Source organism: Anguilla rostrata, chromosome 4 (assembly GCF_018555375.3).
Source record: "Anguilla rostrata isolate EN2019 chromosome 4, ASM1855537v3, whole genome shotgun sequence".
NCBI lineage: Eukaryota > Metazoa > Chordata > Actinopteri > Anguilliformes > Anguillidae > Anguilla > Anguilla rostrata.
The window spans coordinates 6,367,083-6,387,812 of NC_057936.1; the positions used below are offsets into that span (position 1 = coordinate 6,367,083).

At 48.5% G+C, this 20,730-nt stretch overlaps 2 protein-coding genes across 5 annotated transcripts; one reads left to right on the plus strand and one right to left on the minus strand.

Moving 5' to 3' along the window:
* Positions 1 to 1,636: 1,636 nt before the first annotated feature.
* btbd2a (BTB (POZ) domain containing 2a) lies at positions 1,637 to 12,902 on the minus strand. 2 transcript variants are annotated; one of them, XM_064330283.1, is made up of 9 exons: positions 11,878 to 12,902; positions 11,315 to 11,434; positions 10,856 to 11,012; positions 10,365 to 10,470; positions 9,829 to 10,059; positions 9,152 to 9,344; positions 8,134 to 8,221; positions 6,991 to 7,137; positions 1,637 to 4,118 (listed from the first exon to the last, which is right to left on the minus strand). In XM_064330283.1, the coding sequence occupies exons 1-9, from the start codon at positions 12,516 to 12,518 to the stop codon at positions 3,957 to 3,959; spliced, it is 1,845 nt and encodes a 614-aa protein (XP_064186353.1). In that variant the 5' UTR covers positions 12,519 to 12,902; the 3' UTR covers positions 1,637 to 3,956. The 2 variants fall into 2 exon arrangements, with proteins under 2 accessions (XP_064186353.1, XP_064186354.1); XM_064330284.1 differs by having other exon boundaries at positions 9,862 to 10,059; positions 11,878 to 12,901.
* A 1,333-nt stretch (positions 12,903 to 14,235) lies between these two features.
* hmg20b (high mobility group 20B) lies at positions 14,236 to 20,730 on the plus strand. 3 transcript variants are annotated; one of them, XM_064330285.1, is made up of 10 exons: positions 14,236 to 14,342; positions 15,150 to 15,197; positions 15,347 to 15,464; positions 15,742 to 15,969; positions 17,070 to 17,190; positions 17,882 to 17,937; positions 18,117 to 18,183; positions 18,534 to 18,749; positions 19,330 to 19,462; positions 19,820 to 20,730. In XM_064330285.1, exons 2-10 carry the CDS (start codon positions 15,166 to 15,168, stop codon positions 19,830 to 19,832), a joined length of 984 nt encoding a protein of 327 aa, XP_064186355.1. In that variant the 5' UTR covers positions 14,236 to 14,342; positions 15,150 to 15,165; the 3' UTR covers positions 19,833 to 20,730. The 3 variants fall into 3 exon arrangements, with proteins under 3 accessions (XP_064186355.1, XP_064186356.1, XP_064186358.1); XM_064330286.1 differs by lacking the exon at positions 14,236 to 14,342 and adding an exon at positions 14,370 to 14,486; XM_064330288.1 differs by lacking the exon at positions 14,236 to 14,342 and adding an exon at positions 14,707 to 14,799.

Here is a 20,730-nt window from a genome sequence, read left to right on the forward strand (position 1 = left end):
ACTGCTGCTTGGTTTCTTTTTTGCCTGGTGGTTTAATTGATTGATTAATGCCACTTGATTGGTCAGATTTAAGTCACCTGGTGTTCCAAGCCTAAATCAGTCCTGATTCGAAGGGAAGAATGAAAACCAGCAGTACTATTGGTCTTGAGGGTCAGATTCTAACATCCAAAATAGTGTCTAGGGTCTATAACTCCAGTCCTGCAAGTACTAGTTCCAGTTAATGAACAACACCACTTGATTTCACTGATGAGCTTACTTCCTGAACCGAGGAGGTAAAGTAACTGGTGTAATCCGGTGGTGTAGTGCATGCTGGGAGTAGATGGCTGTGGACAGTGCAGTCCTGTAGAGCTGGTCTGTAAAATAAACTAAGTCATCACAGAGAGGGGAGGCCGGTGTATTAATGTAAACGGTAAATGGACTGCATTTATATAGCGCTTTTATCCAAAGCGCTTTACAGTTGATGCCTCTCATTCACCAGAGCAGTTAGGAGTTAGGGGTTAGGTGTCTTGCTCAGGGACACTTCGACACGCTCAGTGCGGGGATCGAACCGGCAACCCCTCCGACTGCCAGACAACCGCTCTTACCTCCTGAGCTACGTCGCCCCAATGTAGGCAGTGAAGCCCTCATATGTCTTAAGTGCAGATCTCGGCCTGGGTGAGGGTGGTGGGTTCCTTCTTCCCCGGGGGGTCAATCCTTGGGCGTGTCCCAATAATTTTCACTCCTCGTCCCCTTCCCTTCCCTCCGGTCCCCCCTAGTCTCCGAACCCGGAGATACGTGGAGTAAAAGCGGGTAGGAGACTTAGTTTGAAGCCGCCTCGCCAACGCAGTTGTGTGTGCTTCGCTCGTCTCCTCCAATACTGGGACACGGAAGGAAGGGCACAAAGATCGGTTTCCGGTGCACAAGATGGGACGAGGTGGTAGTGGAGGAAAGGAGGATACGTTTTTAGAGTACTGGGACACACCCCATGAACCCCTCTCGGCTCCGCTGTCCTCTTGCTCCCAAGGCTCCAGCCCGTCTTCTGGTGCCGGAGGGAGACCGTGTGTTTTCGGGACCAGCCAGGAGCAGGGGGCAGGTAGGGCTTCTCCAGAGCAGGGATTCCCAAATCTGTTCCTGAAGATCTACCATCCTGTAGTTTTTCATTTCGACCCTAATTTGGCACACCTGATTTGACTAATTATCAGCTCAACAAAGATCTCCAGCTGTTGAATGAGGTGTCCTTTCGTCAGGGTCGGAGTGAAAACTCACAGGACGGTAGATCTCCAGGAACAGGGCTGGGAACCACTGCTCTACAGGCTTCTTTCATCTCAGGGGGGGCAGTAGTTATCATTTCCCCCCCCAAGCAATTTTAATTCAATACAAAGTATGTCCCAGCATGTTCAGAGAATGGAGTTCAAGTCTACTGATGCAGTTTGCCCAAAAATTAACCCCCAGCCTATACCCTCAAACGTCAATGCAAAACCAGACCATGTTCAGAGAATGGAGTTCAAGTCTAGCACACCTAATGCCAACCAGTTAGGCAAGTATTACGCAATAACTAAATGCAACATTCAACCAGTGGGATCTGGTCGGAGCATACGTTAGCCAGTTCCATATCTCTGCTTTGCTCACCAGACACAAACACCCCACAAACTCCAGATACATTTAAAGACTTTTTTTAATGTTTGCAATTAATATTTACAGATTTTTCTATTTTTAAGCACACACACAGTGTAAAGCGTTCGCAAAACACAGAACTTGCAACACAGAGCAGCACAGAACTAGTATTACATTCAATTTATGGACTCGCAGTATTTGATTCCAGCTCTTTCTGCCCTCGAAAATGCACATTTCCTCCCGTAGGTGTGTCACTGTCCACTGTGACTCCAGAAGATCAACTTTTTCTGACGATGACCGCTTTCAAAATTCTCTCATCCTTCTCAGGCATGTTGCCCTTTACAGCTGGACGCCCAGCAGAACATGCTGGAGGAACGAAACAGATCATATACAGTTTTCTTGCATTTTTGCATTCAGCAGATCCTCCACATTTCTACTGGAAAGAGACGTGGTGCAAGGCCTCCACAGCCCCCTGAACTGGACTATCTGCATGTTTTGTCCCCCACACCTCTCTTGAGATCCCTATAGTGCAGTGTCGTGTGAGTATTCACATTGAAGACTTTCTCCTTTCCAACAGGCGTGTGTCCGTCTAGCGCCCCGTAGTGTCTGTTTACATATTTATCCAAGGGAGGCCTTGGCCTTGCGATGAAAAATATAATGTGAAGCATTAACTCGCTAAATAAAATACAACCATATTTAATTTTTTTTTTTTTAATATACTGCCCCTAGTGGAGCAGGCAGGAACTGACGCGTAAAATGATTTCGGCTAGCTTGTGAACATTCGCCCAGGTTATACGCAAGAGCACCGAGTGGCTACCATCACTCCGTCTCGAGGAACATGCTGATCACGAAACGACTAACTCAAAAATTTATTACAGTACTCGCCAGTCGGCTCCGTGTTCGTCAGATTGAAAGGCTAACGCTAGCCAGTAGACTGGCACCAAGGCTGCAACCCCACCGCCTCTTCACAGGAGGGGTCGAGCCCATAAATTAAAAGGAAAGGGGGAAAAAAAAAAAACCACATGGCATGTGATGTCAGAACTCAATTGCCCTCAGTGGGTGATTGTCTGTGTCGTGTCCAAAAAAGTGCATCAGTGCTAACTAAGCAACTTGGCAATAAAGTGAACAAAATAAAAAAAGAAGTGGACCATAAGAACTGGTTTCTTAGGCAAAGAGGAACTGTTAAAGTAGGTAAGGAAGCAACTGAGAAGCAGCGATTCTGCTCAGGATCTCATGCCTTCCTACTCCACGGCGTGGGCTTGATTTTAATAACAGGTGTCATGTAGTGGAATGTACAGTATGCATGTTTCCCCTCGTTTCTACGTGAAATGGAAAAAGAAATTCCGTGAATTTAAAAAAGGGGAAATGCTGTGTTAAATTTATTGTTGTTTTTTTTTTTTGTTTGCTTGTTTGCTTTTTTAAGCCAAGACCAAATCATTACATGGGGGGGGGGTACAGGTGTACATCTTCAGGAGGTTCTTTTATTGAGGTTTTATCTGACAGGCCAATCTCCTTCAGTAGAACAGCTCACGCTGTGGACCAGGGGAAGTGACCAATGACTGACAGAGAGGCCAGCGAACCGACAACCTGTGTGACCGACTGAGGAGCCAATGACTGTTTCACACTTACACTCAAACTCCCGCCGCTCACCCCCCTCTCCCCCCACAAACGGTCCTGTCAGACAGACGCAGACACGCGTCGATTCGTAAGAGGCAGCCTTGCAAGTCAGCCAGCCCCCGCTGTCAGCATGACCCCCTTACGAGTTCTGAGCAGAGGGTGGCCTCTCTGTCACCCTTCAGTCAGCTATCCGTTACATTTTAAAAGACCACAGGACCCTGCGGCTCAAAATGCCAACGCGTAGATGCCAATCCCTAAGCCAGTCAGTTGGCTGATGGGAGTGAAAGCGGGTCGGGGTTGTGGGTTAATGGTTTGAACGGGGTTGGTGGGGGTGGGGGTGGGTCACTGTATTATAATGACCAGAGGTACTGTAAAAGGAGGCCCTACAGGACTAGACACGCCGGGTGGGGAGGGGGGGTGTCACTGTATTATAATGACCAGAGGTACTGTAAAAGGAGGCCTACAGGACTGGACACGCCGGGGGGGGGGGGGGGGTCACTGTATTATAATGACCAGAGGTACTGTAAAAGGAGGCCCTACAGGACTGGACACGCCGGGGGGGGGGCGGGGGGGGGGGGGGGTCACTGTATTATAATGACCAGAGGTACTGTAAAAGGAGGCCCTACAGGACTAGACACGCCGGGGGGGGGGGGGGGGGGGTCACTGTATTATAATGACCAGAGGTACTGTAAAAGGAGGCCCTACAGGACTGGACACGCCGGGGGAGGGGGGGGGGGGGGGGGTCACTATGTGTAGAAGATGACCTCGGGAAGCTGTCCGTCCTCCACGGACGTGCCGTTGTTGTTGCCGGCGGCGTAGCAGAAGGTGAAGCAGGTCTTGGTGCCGGTGGCCGGGGACTCATGGGTGACTTTGCGCATTCCCTTAGTGCCGTAGTGAGAGTCTGGGCCCTGAGGGAGAGAGGGAGAGAGGGAGGGAGGGAGAGAGAGAGAGAGGGAGGGAGGGAGGGAGGAGGGAGGGAGGGGAGGGAGAGAGAGGGAGAGAGGGAGGGAGGGGGAGGAGAGAGAGAGGGAGGGGGGAGGGAGGGGTGAGAGTGAGAGAGAGGGGGAGGGGAGGGGGAGGGAGAGAGAGGGGGGAGGGAGGGGGAGGGAGAGAGAGGGGGGGAAAGGAGGGAGAGAGAGAGGGAGGGAGGGAGGGGGTGAGAGTAGAGAGAGAGGGGGAGGGAGGGGAGGGAGAGAGAGGGGGGAAAGGAGGGAGAGAGAGAGAGAGGACAGAGAGGGGGGAGAGAGAGAGGGAGGGGGGAGAGAGAGGGAGGGAGGGAGAGAGAGAAAGGGAGGGAGAGAGCGATAGAGAGAGAGAGGGAGGGAGGGAGAGAGAGAGAGAAAGACATGGAATATTATAACTCGCTCATAACGGGTGGAACCACATTCGTAACTGAATATAGCCGCGTTTCCACCAAAATTACCCGGAACTTTCAGTCCCAGGAACTACTTTACCAGGAACTAAAAGGTTCCTTCAGCCAATGGTTGTCTGCGTTTCCACCGGGGTCTAAAGTACCGCGAAGATTAGGCAAATTAGCCCACTGACGTTGTCGTCGGTCCATCTGTCATATGATTTCTTCTGTAACCCCATACTACCACCGAATTAGCCTACATTATTTTCTAATAACCGGGACAGCCCGGAGGGGTTTATTCCACTTATATACAACGGGTTACCAACAATGACTATATATGGTTACTTTTGTATTTATTGATTTTCATATATCCTCCCAAACACATTCATTAACAGCAGAAAACATGCACACGTTGTAAACAATTTACTATTTACTAGTTTTATTACTTTCTCGTCGTCAATTCCATATAGGCTAATCGCAAAATGACAAGAATAGAACGAAAACTCGGACTTGCGTGAAAATGTAAATTAGCAGTGGTACATCCACCGTTTGCTTTCCTTCGAAGTTACTGCTAGCCGAGCAGCGAAGTGTGCCCTCCAGATGCGAACCATGCACCATAAATGAGTCCATAGTCTTCCTGGTGTTTTCGTGGAATTGAAAAATGGCAGTAAAATTGAGTAAAATTACGGCAGTCTGAAAAAGCTAAAGGGAAGATTACTAGAATTAACCTGTTATTTTACCCGGATAAAAAGTGCGGAAGGTGATTTTCAGTTTGCTTGTACTGTATCACCAATGTTAATTATGCAGAACTACCGCATACCTCACATAACTGTATCAAACGTTTTGAGTCAATTACAACGGGCTAACAAAGAAAATCCGGATTAGCAACCGAATTAATCCGTTTGAATGTTTTGGTAGCCTACGTAATATGCTGTCCCAGCACGAATGCTTAGCATTTTATAAAACGAATACTAAAGCAAGAAAAGAACAGAAGAGCACACGTTATAATTCCAAGACGTTGACAGGCTATAACAAAAAATAGTATACTACGCCACATAACATACAAGTTTGATTTGAAGTTATTATGAAAATAAATTGGTTTGCCGCTGCATATTTTCAAACATGGCGGGTAATGGCGGAAAATTAATACAACACAAATGCTACGAGTACTCGACCAATCAGAAATGTTCAGCGCTGAAAGCTCCACCCAAAAGGTTCCTGTACTTTCGGAAAGTACTACCCCCCGAGCAGGAACGTTTTGGGGGGTAAAACAAAGCCCCCAGAACTAAATTTAGACCCTAGTTCCTGCGGTGGAAACGCACTGAGTTCCTCAAAAGGTTCCTAGTTCCGGGGTATAGTTCCTGCGGTGGAAACGCGGCTTATGTCAAAATGCTGACATGTGGAATTTGCTGCTAGTGACATATGGAAAGATTATTGCCATTAGGCAGATTTTTTTACCTGGAGCAAAGAAATACAAAAAACAAAACAACTCCTCTGAATAGAATACAATGAACAACTGACAGGGTCGCCACTCAAATCAATTTTTTATTTTTCCATTAGTGTTCAGCATTCTATTAATAAATGTATGATTTTTTTCCCCCAAGTATATCGTTGGCCCATGTGGCTAGTTTTGCAAAGGGGAAATACATTTTCACCCATTTCAAAATTACTTCATGTCTACAAAAACACACACTTCACTCTCCACTTCACAATGACCATTGGTAGTGAATTCATTTCCTTTCAACGAGAGGGCAAACCAATTTACCACTATCAGCACACTAATATCACAAGTCTAGATACAATTTTTGTTTGTTAAATTTGGTCAGTTTCCCAACTTTTTCCCCCAACTTTTGATCATTTACAACAAAGCTCCAAGATCCAGTTATTTTCAAGGACCACGGGAACCATGAAATTTCTTGGGATCGACCATAAAGCCCCAGCATCTGCACTGCAGACGGCTCTCACTGGCCGTCATACACACTGAGGCTCGGGCTGCGGGGGGGGGGGGGGGGGGGCCTGGAGTTCCCCAGAGGGGGCCTGGAGCTGCGGGGGGGTGGGGGTGGGGGACTGGAGCTGCGGGGGGGGGGGAGCAGCCTGGAGCTGCAGGGGGGGGGGCAGCCTGGAGCTGCGGTGGGTGGGGTGGGGCCTGGAGCTGCGGGGGGTGGGGTGGGGGCCTGGAGCTGCGGGGGGGGTGGGGGGGGGGCCTGGAGCTGCGGGGGGTGGGGGCTGCCTGGAGCTGCGGGGGGTGGGGTGGGGGCCTGGAGCTGCGGGGGGGGTGGGGGGGGGGCCTGGAGCTGCGGGGGGTGGGGGCTGCCTGGAGCTGCGGGGGGGGGGGGGGGGCGGGGGGGCAGCCTGGAGCTGCGGGGGGTGGGGGGGGGCAGCCTGGAGCTGCGGGGGGTGGGGTGGGGGACGGGAGCTCCGGGCCGTACCTTGAGCGTAGCGCAGGCAGTGTAGTTGACGTTCGGCAGGATCTCCACCGGCTCCTTGAACATCACGCGGAAGGTGTTGGCCGACCCGTCACAGCTGAAGCCCGTGTCGTTCTGGCCCAGGACCGTGTTGCTGTCCGTGTGAATGATCTGCGTGTGGAGGAGCACAGGCCTCAGTGTCACACACACACACACACACACAGCCCTCAGTGACACACACACACACACACACAGCCCTCAGTGACACACACACACACACACACACACACAAACACACACACACACACACACAGACACACACACAGACACACACACAGACACACACACAGGCCTCAGTGACACACTGACACACACACACACAGCCCTCAGTGTCACACACAAACACACACACACAGCCCTCAGTGACACACACACAGACAGGACACACACACACACACACACACAGCCCTCAGTGTCACACACAAACACACACACAGGACACACACACACAGACCCAGCCCTCGGTGACACACACACACACAGGCATCAGTGACACACACACACAGGCATCAGTGACACACACACATACACATACACAGACACACACAGACACAGGCCTCAGTGACACACACACACACACACACAGGAACTGTGCTTCTAAACCAAGAGTGGGCAACCAGGGCTGTATTTGTCTCCTGGTTTTCAAAGCCAACTTCTGCCCTTAATTATTTAACAGGCCAGATCACTTGATCCGACACTGCAGCTCAATTACTTGAGAAGGTAATGAACGGCAGCTAGGAGGTCCTTCCCCGTGTTCCTATATGAAATGTCCTGGGTGGTGTTTCACGAAGCAGTTGGCTGGATAACTGTGCCAAGTAAAACCCGGAAAAACTCTTTTTACTTCAGTCCGTGTTCCAGATTTGGGAGGGTTCCGGGTTTTACTCAGTGCAGTTATCCAGCCAAACTCAGTAAGCTGGTTTTGTGATACAGGGCCCTGATCTACAAGGGGCCTGACCTACGGGTGAGCAGGCGTTTGTGTATACTGCTAATTAGCCCGCTCAGCAACGGCTACTGGTGGCAACAACAACCTGCATATAAACACCAGCCCTCCGGGGGGTGGAAATCTTCGTTCCCCGCTCCAAACTGACAGCACCCGAGGGCACGCACCTGGATGTTGACCTGGTAGTCCGTGGGGCCGTGTATCGACCCATAGAGCCCAAATCCCACCACGAATATCCTCTGATTCACCGAGAAACTAAGAGAGGCAGACAGAGAGGCCGTTAGTAGAGATTTGAAGATAGACCTGGTGCAATTTGAAGAAGACCTGGTGCAATAAAAGCTCCAGTTATAATAGTGGGATTTTACATAAACAGACAAAGAAAACACCAACCATCAAGCCTGTTTTAACCACTTCCTGAAAGGAGAAAAAAAACTCCAATGCTGCCCACTACAGGGGGATTTGGAATTAGTCTAGTGGGGATACTGTTGCTTGCATACGTAGCATTTACATTTAACTCTTTGAAGTTTTTTTAAATGTTTTTTTTTTTCCAGAATTTTACATCAGCATTCCAGAACTCCATTGCTTTCAGTCGCCAGTATTGATTGTGACATCAGCATTAGAATGTTCAGTTAAAAACCATTCTCATCACATATTTGTGATCTTACACCTTAAAGCGTTCACCAATTAGGAGTGCATCTGTTTAGTAGGCTGCCAATCAGAACTGAGCTTGCAGTGCTAGTACCCACACACTGTATCTAACCTCACGCTCTTGTGTTCAGAAAGGCATTCTTTACTTTAATATTATTATTAATACATAAATACAAACATTATTATTTTCCTTGTACATAAAACATACATATCCAGTGTTTATCTTGTGGCTAAATTAACATTTTATGTGCAAGACAAAAGCTGACTGCACAGGGTCACACAGTGCGCAAAATCTTCATATGACTGGCAAGAAGGTGATCTTTACGCAGCTTTCTTCATGTCATGGGTGCGAGAACATGAACAGAGCCTGGTGCACAGGGTCGGTCTATATGTGCGTGCCCGGGTCGCTTTCGACCGGTCCGGTGGGAACGGGTCCGTTTGGACCGGTCCGGCGGGAGCGGGTCAGTTTTGACCGGTCCGGCGGGCGCGGCTCGGTTTTCCACGCGGGTCAGGTTTGCCGGCGGGGGGGGGGCTCACCGGATGCGGTCGCTGGTCCCGCTGTAGCCCCAGCGGCTCTCCACCTGGCCGAAGCGCGTGATGCTGCACTCCTTGCCCCGCAGGCAGCAGCGCGGCCGGTCGATGAACTCCACCCGCGGCTTGGGGTTCACCGTGAAGTGCAGGAACAGGCTCACCACCTCCCGGTCCGTCAGGATGCCAGACTGCGCCGGGACTGCACGAGTAATTCAGACCAGCTCTCTCAAATTCAGCTCAGACTGGGCTAGGCCCACACCATTCAATACAGTTCCATTTGGTTCAATCCTGTTAAATACCGTTCAAACTGAGCTGGGCCTAGATATTCAATACAGCTCAATTTGGTTCCATCTGTTCAAACCCAGCTGGGCCTAGACGTTCAATTTGGTTCAATCTGGTTAAATTCAGTTCACACTGAGCTAGGCCTACATCATTCAATACAGTTCCATTTGGTTCCATCTGGTGAAATTCTGTTCAAACTGAGCCTGGCCTATACATTCAATACAGTTCAATTTGGCTCAATGCAGTTAAATTCAGTTCGATCTGGTTAAATTCAGTTCATTCGGTTAACCTCAATACAGTTCAAATAAGTTTAAATCAAAGCTGGATAAATCAATTACACACTCGATTCCATGCCAATCTGTTCAGACTGAGCCAGGCACACACATCCAACCCAACTGAACTGAGCAAGCAGCGCTGCAGAGACGAGGACATGCCTGCAGCAAACTCCTCAATGGTCATGAGCGGGAAGCGGATGAGCGACAGGGCCTTGCCCAGCACCCGCCGCTTGTTTTCGGGGGTGGGCTGGAGCTGCTGCCTCTGGGTCTCCGCCTCGGCCCAGCGCACCGCCGCGCCGAACAGCCGCACCTCGCGAACGCCCAGAGTGTCGCGCTCCAGCACGGCCACCAGTGTGTCTGAGTGAGTGAGGGAGAGAGAGAGACATACATCGAGAGGGGGAGGGGGAGAGAAAGAGAGAGATACAGAGAGAGATAGAGAGAGACAAACAGGCAGACAAACAGAGAGACAGACAGAAAGAGAGAAAAACAGGGACAGAGAGAGAGAGTGAGAGAGAGGTACATTTGCCTGTGTGGTTAACTGACTGCAGCAAAATATGGAATGTGTGTGTGTGTGTGTGTGTGTGTGTGTGTGTGTGTGTGTGTGTGTGTGAGAGAGAGAGAGAGAGCATGTTTATGTATGCAGTAAGCTTGCGCTCTGGTACCCAGGTCGACGTCAGTGAAGCCCTCGGCAGCGAGCGCATCTGCAGTGTTCTTATCAATGCTCTCCAGGCACAGGCTGGCCAGCTGCGGCTCGTCAAACAGCCGGGCCTAAAAATGTCCAACCGCATCACTGTTACATCACTTCCGTTTGCAGAGAATATTTTTATACAGTGACACTACAGCAATATATTTTCAGTCCACGCAATCATGCAAGAATCCCCCCACCCCCAGTACACACATATTCCATAATGTTATTGACTAAACATCATTCAAAAATAAATCGCAAAACAACAACACAGCATCCCGTCTTTATATTTCCAGCAAAACCGGGAGGGGAACTCAAACTAAAAAAGCTATTTTTAAAGGCGGTAAGAAAGCATCGGTCAATCACACACACGTTTTAGCACGGTAAAGTAGTACACTGTACAGACGGAACGATTTACTGACAGGCTGCCGTATAATCAGAAACACACCTGCCGGAGTCTGTGCCTACCTGCGTGAGTAGCATGAAAGCGTTGTCGGCACGCAAGTTCTTCTTGAGGAATTCCACGCAGTGGGCCTCCAGTGCCGGGACTGCGTACTTCTTCGCCGTGTACAACGTCGTCATCACCGTCTCCGGACCGATCTGCACCTCGTCGGAATACAGGAACCTGCATTTCACGACATGCTTCAGATATTCAGAAAAGAAGTAGCATTCACGACAATCCTGAGATTTTCAGACTGTGGCTCGAGAGCCACGCGGTAGACAGATGTCACGCGTGAAGGACAGTCACCAAAAAGACTGCGCTGCAAAATGTGTTTATAGCGCTTATTAAACAAAACCAAACAAATCATTTATTTTTGCTGACCACCCAAAGGACATCCAAGGACATTATATACCATTGATACCGACGTCTTTAAAGACGTCGTTATCAATCGCCCGTCGGCTAACCTCCTGTCTGCGTGACCTTACTTGAGGAGAGCGAGGAAGGCTGCGGGCTCCACGTCAGGCAGCTCAATCTCCGTAGAGGTGGTGGCCATTCCCCCGTTGAACATGGCATCAAATACGGCACTGCCTACGGCCAGCACAAACCTACAGGGAGGCGTAAAACAAGGGACAGTGGCGCATTCAGCCGTTTACCAACGTCAACCAGGGCGAACTGCAGAAATGTAACGTGTAGGCTATAATGATCCAACAACAGAGCGGATGTTTCATAGCCTACTGGCCATTTGTAACATGTGCAATCGCAGCAAGAAAAAACCTGGATGGAGAACGAGTACTGATGCTGTAGACCTTGGGTGCAGCCATTTAATTGAAGCTATATAAATTACTGCAGCGCAATGCAGTCATTATAATCTAGTGTCCTAGACATAAAGAAACCTGTCTGCTTAAAAAATATTGTTAATATCTAACTAAATCAGCAGTAATACTATACACACCCACTGCATAGTTAATATGTATGCAAAGTCTCCAAATAAATTTAAATACGATGTTTAAGATCCCCAATGGTACATATATTAGCTAACAAAACTCACCTGTGTGCGGGGATCCGCTGTACTCCCATCCCCTTCCCCACTAAAAAATGCACATCGCTGAGCACCTCGTTATTGAATAGAAAGGCGAACCTCTCTTTGACGGTGCTTTTAGTAGCTTGCCAGTTATATACAGGTTCCCTGTAAACCAATACTGCAGCGGATGCCGGGGCAGAAGGAAGCGAGGAGGGCGTCCCGGCCGCCGCCGCTGCTGCTGTGGATGCATTTGGTGTTGTTGTCGCTGTCATGTTTGTCGCAGCGGTTGACATCCTTCCAGCAGCCCTGGCTGCGTTCGTGGCGCCCTCAGCTGCAGACTGCGGGGAAGAGTTCTGCGCGCTCGGCTGCGTCCCTACTGCAACGCCGGCGCCTGCACCGCCGTCCGGGCCTGGCTGGGGATTAGAATGTCCAGCTGCCCCCGGTGCCCCTCCCGTGCCATCCGCTGATCCGTCGTTACTGGCAGCCGAGGAATGAGCGCTGTTGCTCGGTTGAACGTTGCCCAAAGGCCCGGGAGTGGAAAAACCGAGACATGGAGCTCTACCACCACCCTCTCCCGCAGCCATCTTGGATTGAGTGCACAGGAAGGTGCTGTGAAATAAACATACACAGCAGCGCATCGCTCGTATCTCGGACTGGGTGAATACCATCTTCTGGGCAGAAGAATGCTAGACGATATTAGCCTTATAGTTATGGGGGGAGAGACATTTTTCCCCCCGCAAGTAGGCCTATATTTGAATGACTTGTCCTGATAATTTTATTATCAATTAAAAAAAAAAAAAAAAAAACCCAATTGTTTGAAACAGCATTGTTTAAAAAGATACACAATTATTTTCGTTTACAGGCTCACTTCATGTGCCGCAAACAGTTAAATTGTGTGATGGGTTTTAGTTATTTTTGAAAAAGTGTAGGATGTGCACTAGTATTGCAAAACAAAAACAAGAAGAAAGCAATGGTGAAGTTAACCCTGATGTTCTGTATTTGAATTTTGGTGAGAGTGCTAAATGCGAGTAATTAAAGTAATCCTTAATGTTCCCATACGCTGTGGCTTAGGTATAGGTATAGATTCGTTTTATGAGATCTAGGCCAGTTAACTAGCTAGAGTAAGACATCTCCAGCTGTAGAGTACACTAGCCATAACAACATAAGTTAAAAGCTTCAGTATATACTACGGTCAGATGTGCCAGCAAGCGACCTTTATTTATTTTATTTTTTATTACCTGTTCCCAGGCCTGCCTTAGCTCAGGTCAGGTCACACGATTATGGCCCACTTACACTTTTTGACCACCATCCAGTTTCCTGATAAATCCAGTAAGCATCACAAAAAATTGTATATGCATCTGATTCTATTGTGAATAAGGTCTAATAGTTGAACACTGGGCCTATGAATCCATGTGACCACATTCTAATCCATCAGAAATGAAACAGTGGAGTGTCTGCATACAATGTAATATTATGGTATCCTAAACATTGTACGACCCCATCCCCTGCCACACAGAAACATAATGGATGAGCATTGGTCTGAGCATTGCATGTCCAGGCAGAGGTAAGAACACTGTTAAAACCCCAAGATTGGAATTTCTTAAGAAATGAAATATAGATTTCTAAAATGGCAGAAATTAGAAACATTCACTCTATATTTACACTGTAGCTTTCTGCAATGTCCAAAAATGCAACCATAAATATTGTAAAAAGTTTTTTAAAAATATCAAAACGAAAAAATGTACAAAATGAAAGGAAATAAAATATTTACTACAGTTCTGTCAGCAGAACTGAAACCTATTCATCGAGGATGCCTTTCATAAGTGATCAAACCTTTTGGCTCTTCAATAAAGAATAAATATTTGGCTACAGCTAGACATAGTTGCCAACAATGTCTACAATTCAATTGTAATTGTACAAATCTGAAAGACATGTTTGTTGAATATACATTTTTACACTGCTTTTACACAGGCATGTTCAAACTTTTCTACAAAATGAAGTGCCACATAATTTAAAGGTGTAAGCATGGGGATATTTGTTTCTTGTTAGCACCTGTATTTGCAGTGAGAATTTTTGAGGTCATCGTTCACCACCTGTAGTTTTATTTGAAGTAAATGTTACAAGAATCCAAGAATCCCGGCTGCGATTATTTTTATTGTAGGGTAAATCATCCAATTCTATAATGGAACAAATACTGTACTGATTCTTATTTTTTATAAGCTGTCCTTGTCCAGTGTGATTTACAGTATTATTAAATATAATGCCAATTAGTAACTGTATATTTTTCCAAAAGAAAACACTCAACCAGGTAGAGGGGTAGTAAACAATAAGGCCCATTATATTCATTGCGTGTGGTCAAGGCGTATCCTGTAAATTATACGAGCCAATCATCGTTTAAAATATTTTGTAGAGCCAATCACTAGTAAGGGGTGGGGAAATATGCGTTTTCCCGGAGTTTGGTAGAGTGCGTAAAGTATCCAGGAGTTATCGCGGTGAGTCCAACATTATATTTAATGGTTATTCTGTAAAGCAATAAAAATGCAGCAATTCCAATAAAAGCGGCAAAATCGCATATAATTGTCACTTACTGATAACGTTTTTTAAGTTCACCAGTTCATGTATTTCGTCGTCTAAAAGTATGCGGCTGATATTCCTCTTTGTTCTAATGTAACGTTAGTAGTTAGCTAGCTAGTGTTATGTTAGCTTTTTACCTACCAATGTTTTCCAACAAAACTAGGGCTGCGTTAAATTAAGCTACTGTTGGCTAGATTGCTGGCAAACTAGCTAATTGCGAAATTCAGGATAAAAACACTGTGATCGCGAAATGCCGGCTTGAGGATGATTCGTGATTGGATTAATAATAAGCAATTTAACTAGCTAGCCAACATTAGCCAACTCGCAAGAGCTAACGTTAGCTAGCCAAAAAGCTACTGCCATTGCCCCTGCTAGGTAGCCAACAATTATTGCAGTATAATTATGATGACTGTCTGACTTAACGTAGATAATACATGTTACCTCACTTGGCTAAAGTAATTATGCTGTTAAGCAGGAAAGCCAGTATGGCATTGATAATCAAATTAAAGGAAGACTATAATTTACTTAACTGTGATGTACATTGATGGTAACGTCAAGAAGTTAAGACATGTCAAATAGCTATTACCTGGAAATGCGTATACCTCGGAAGTTAAACTTGGTAACTGGAAGTAAGCATATGTGTGTATGTGTCGGGGGACGGGGAGGGCGGTATGTTGGCAGAGGAAGAAAGTAATGAGAACAAATTGCATGTAACTGTTTTTCAGGCAACTTGGCCTGGGCATGTCTCACAACACAAAACAACAGCAGACTGAGTGAGTATGGGCGACAGGGGTGCCAAGTTGCATATTTTATATAGATATCGATATGTTTCTTACTCGTAACTACCAACGAGTTTGTGAGTGATTTTGGTGTTTCTCGGTCCCCTCTTTGACCGCTGGACTCTTCTTAATTTGTCCGCCAGGCCTCCCCGAAGCCCTGCGCCAAATGGAGGGGTGTTTGTCATGCGGGGGGTGAAGCAGGAGCAGAGCGATGCCCCCCTGCCCCGCTCGGCTCACCCGTCAGACTCGACCCGGGAGGAGGCAAGAGGGGGCGGGCGAGCGTGCGTGTGCACGTACACGTAGCGCATGGGGCACTGCATGCTGCTTACCCAATCGGGAGTACTTCTGTCCTGTTTGTCCCTTTGAGCAGTCTACTCGCACATTCCCCATTGGTGTACTCTCCATGGCTGTTTAAAACGAGGCATCTGGGCACCCGTGTTTAAAATTTGAACTTGTTTCGAATTTTTTTTTCTTTATTTTGAACTCGTTCTCTCTTTTCTCTTTATTATTTTTTTTGTGTGTCTCCCGCTACGAGCAGAACGCGGCCTCCCTCTCGGTGCAGCCGGTGAAGAAGCGGGGCTGGCCCAAGGGGAAGAAGAGGAAGAAGGTGCTGCCCAACGGGCCCAAGGCCCCGGTGACGGGCTACGTGCGCTTCCTGAACGAGCGGCGGGAGCAGATCCGCGCCCTGCACCCCGACCTGCCCTTCCCCGAAATCACCAAGAGGCTGGGCGCCGAGTGGAGCCGCCTGGTGCCCCACGACAAGCAGGTGCGACGCCGCCGAAATCAGCAGCGGGCGGTGTTACAAAAAGGAAACGGTGCGGTAGAGAAGTACACTGTCACAAAGTGAATAGTGCAAATGGATAGATTAAATGGTAAATGGACTGCATTCATATAGCGCTTTTATCCAAAGCGCTTTACAATTGATGCCTCTCATTTGCCAGAGCAGTTAGGGATTAGGTGGCTTGCTCAAGGACACTTCGACGCGCCCAGGGCGGGGTTTGAACCGGCAACCCTCCGACTGCCAGACAATCGGTCTTACCTCCTGAGCTATGTCGCCCCATCTGCATTATTGTACTGAGCTCACTGTGGAACTGTAGCATATTTTCGGAGGTCTATGTTTCCATGTAAAAGTCCACTACTGAACGTAAAATCACCCCTAGAGTGGTGGTGAGTGTGGAATGTGGAATCAACCCTAGAGTAGCAATGGTGTGTGGAATGTGGAATCAGCCCTACAGTAGAAATAAGTATGGAATGTGGAATCAGCTCCGGAGTAGCAGTGAGTTTGGAATGTGGAATCAGCCATAGAGTAGCCAGAAGTACGGAATGTGGAATCAGCCTTGGAGTAGCAATGATCACTCCCCTCCCTTTTGGCTCTGCCTGATAATTGTGTGTATTGGTGTGTGGAACAGACAGGGGTTCCAAACCCACAGCAGGCCTTCCCTGTTACATGACTATTTGTGTAGCTCAGAGATCTCATCCTCCAGTCCTGGACGGCCATGGTTGTCTGTAGGCTTTTGTGGTTTCCTTTTAAACAGCAGCCGGTGTTCCCGGTGTAGCCGATTGGTCTTTGCTTGTGTCCGTCAGGGTGTTAGCGGGAGCTACACCTCCCTGCGGTGGTGTTCACGCTCCACCCTGTGTGTTTCTGACTGGGTGCTGTACGTACGCACAGCGGTACATTGGGGGGTGTTAGCAGGAGCTACACCTCCCTGCAGTGGTGTTCAGGCTCCTCCCTGTGTGTTTCTGACTGGGTGCTGTACATACGCACAGCGCTCCATTGGGGTGTGTTAGCAGGAGCTACACCTCTCTGCGGTGGTGTTCAGGCTCCTCCCTGTGTGTTTTTTGACTGGGTGCTGTACGCGCGCGCAGCGCTACCTGGACGAGGCGGAGCGGGAGAAGCAGCAGTACGCGCGGGAGCTGAAGGAGTACCAGCAGAGCGAGGCCTTCCAGATCACCAGCGCCAAGATCCAGGACAAGAAGGTCAAGAGAGGTCAGGACTCCGCGAAAACACGCTACGGCTACGGCTAAGACCTGCTGGCTGTTCTCTTCTCTTTGTCTCTTTTTCTCGTCTCCTCTGACGTTGCGTTATCAATAGGCTACACTTCTTAGCTAACGTGTGTATGTTTTTTTTATTTTTTTCTGGCGTTCGCTGGTGTCTGCCGGCTGATCTGTCCGGCAGTAATGTGTTGTTTCCTAGCCACAGCTGGCTGCTGTTAGGTTGTTTCTCATCGTTGCTTTCTCATCGTTGCGTTCCCAGTGATGTGAGGAAGTTTATTACATGGATGCATGAAGATCGATAAGCACTGACGTTTCAGTGTGCTAAACGTACCAAAAATTCTGAAAGGATTCGACCCGACATAAGATTATTGAAGTGCTCTATGGCATGCTCTCTCTTTTGTCCTGTCATTGTATATTTTGTGGGATTTGGCACCAAGCATGTATTAATAATTTTGCGTTGAGCACATTTCATTTACTATTGATTCTCTCAGGAAGTTGTCATGGCTATAACCTTGTGGTCCTGACAGCTTTGTGGCCAGTTTCTAGGGTTATTCCAGCAACCATCTTTGAAAAAAAAACAACATTAATGACTGTCTTGACGTCTGGTTTATATAACTCTTATGTTAGCTACCCGAAGAAGTGTATATTTGTGAATCACGGACTGGATCTATCTGTTTTTGCAGAAGAGCTTACATCTGTGATTATCAATGCCACTAGCCTTGGACCAGCTGGATATAAGGTAAACCGGCTTATTTATGTTAATTCTGTACTATTCGTAGAGCCTGATTCACAGTCGTAACATTGCAATGCAAGCCACTGATGCATAGGATGTATGAGACTGCAAAGCTGTGGATGTTTGATGTGATGTCACGCGTGATGTCATTGCTTACCTCCCCGCTCTGCACACGTGTCCCTCAGGGCTCGGACCTCTCCAACAGGTTCGACGTGCCCATTTTCACAGAGGAGTTTCTGGACCAGAACAAAGGTGAGACCTGCGGTGCGGTGAGGACTGGGAAGACCTTACTGCGAATCAGAGTCCTTTTGACACACGTCCCGTCATTTTATGTGACTCTGTGCCGTCCTAATGGAAAGAAGCGACCTCCACCATGTCAGTATTAAAACAAAACAAATAAAACATCGACAGTAAGCTATTAATTTGCCCTTGACACTTTTCATGTGACAAGCATCATATCTTAGCCCACAATATAAAACACATCTTCTACTGGAAAGCTTCTACTGTGGTGACCGTGTGCAGAACCGTGCCCGTCCAGCGTTCTCTCCTCCCTCACTGGCCACTCGGCCTGTCACTCCCCCCCCCCCCCCCCTTCCCCGCAGCCCGGGAGGCGGAGCTACGGCGGCTGCGCAAGGCCAACGTGGAGTTCGAGGAGCAGAACGCCGTCCTGCAGAAGCACATCGCCGACATGTACGGCGCCAAGGAGCGCCTGGAGGCGGAGCTCGGGCAGGACGAGCGCCGCACCCAGGCCCTGCACCGCCACCTGCAGGCCATCAAGCACATGCTCGTCAGCAACCTGGCGACCGTCGCCCTGCCAGGTCTGTCCCCCAACAATGCTTTGCACCGCGGGCTCCCTTGTCTGTGTTTGACCGAGCTCATGCTTCCCACTGAAGCCTGTCTCTTTACCACAGTCCCACAGGCCTGTTTGAATTCTCCACCCCAGCACCTTCACATACACGCTCAACTGGCCTGTTTTACACAATGCCACATATATTATTGAAATGACATCACGATGTCTGCGCTTGAAAATGATGCGATAGACAGTCATGTCCCCCTTTTTTTTAAAAATTTTTTTAAAAAGGAACAGTCAGGTGTCAGTAGACTATGAAGCGGCGTATGTGAGCTTCCCCAGCGAGACCCCAGCGCCGCTTACGTCAGCGATGATGTCACAGATGCGCTGGCTCCGCATCAGTGATTTCCCTCACGTTCTAGGACGACTACCGCCTGTCTAGAATCATAAATGCACACCCGCTATCTCCGCTGCATCGTACTGTCCCCCGGGCTTAGTAGGATACCGTAGCCCATATTCACAGCCACAGGGCTTAACCCCCCCCTTCCCACTGTCCACCCCCATATCCACCCCCCCCCCACCCCCCCGGGTCACTCTGCCCCCCGCAGGCACGGGCGAGACCCCCTCCCTGGGCACGCTGGACTCGTACCTGACCCGCATGGGTAGCGTGCTGGAGACCAACCCTCAGGAGCACCGCTCCCTGGTCATCCAGCTGCAGGACATCCTGGCACACCTGGACAGGTAACCCCCCCCCCCTCTGCCAGCGCCGCGCCCGCCTCACCCAGAGAGTCAGGGCCGGGGGGAAACCTCAGTGAGGCCGTACACACCATCACAAACCACGTCCTGGATGGATTCCACAGAGACAGCCGTGTCTCAGCTCAGGGCGCTGGTTCTGAGGTCTGTGTACATGCAGGTTTTCAAATATCTTTGAAAGGTCTTGAAATGTCACCGTTCAGCATTGATTAAATGGCTCTTACTGACTTACAGAGTTGCACAAATAGATATTTGTTGTGCAGTCACGTTCCTGTAATTGTGTGCAGACACTTATCAGTAATTCCGTGATCTCACTTTTTTCTTTTACCTCCTGTCTGTCCGCAGTGAGAAGCTCTGATTGGCCGGGGCAGCAGAGCTGGTTAAGGACTGGCTGTGTCCAGCACACACACACACACACACACACACACACACACAGAGAACCCCATCTCATCACTGCTGCCCATCTGCCTGGCTGCGGAACACTGGCCTTCTCTGTGGGCTCAATCTGTCAGTGCAGCACGCTTTCTGCCACTGAGCAAGAGGAGGGGAATGGCATTCAGACTGTTCTGTGTGTGTGCGTGTGCGCGTGTGTGCGTGTGCGTGTGTGTGCGCGTGTGTGTGCGTGCGTGTGCGTGCGTGCCTGTGTGCGTGCGTGTGTGTGTGTGTGTGCGTGTGATGCAGAGCCAACTTTTGCTGGAAGGATTATTCCAAGTACCCTCCATTCCTCGTTCTGTCTCTCTCTCTCTCTCTCTCACACACACACACACACAGGCACGCACTTTACTAAATCATCATCTCAGTAATTTAAAATCTCGGTGTTAAATTTAAGGTAATTGCTGACTGGAGGGTGTGAGAGTTTACAGAAATAGCTCCCAAAAATACCTCCTGTGGGACCATGGGAAAATTATGTGGTGAGAGAGCTGCGAAATTAAAACAACCGTCGTGGGGTTTTATAGGGTACCTTTTATTAAATCTTCCTCTTTTTTTTTTTGATCTCATGTATGAATTTTTGCTCCTCTTCCTCCCCAATTTAAAGTAGCTTATCGAAGGAAATTTGAAGGGGGATTGTATGATAAAAGAAAAATGCACAACAAGTAGTGTGGTGCATTTTGTGGGAATAACTATTTGTAAAATGGGTTCACGGTGGTCAAGGGTCTTAGGAGTGGGTTAAGGTGTTTCATTGGTGTTTAAGCAATTTGCATGCATTCGAATGTGAAAATATTAAATACAAATGTGCAAATATAACAGTAAAACCA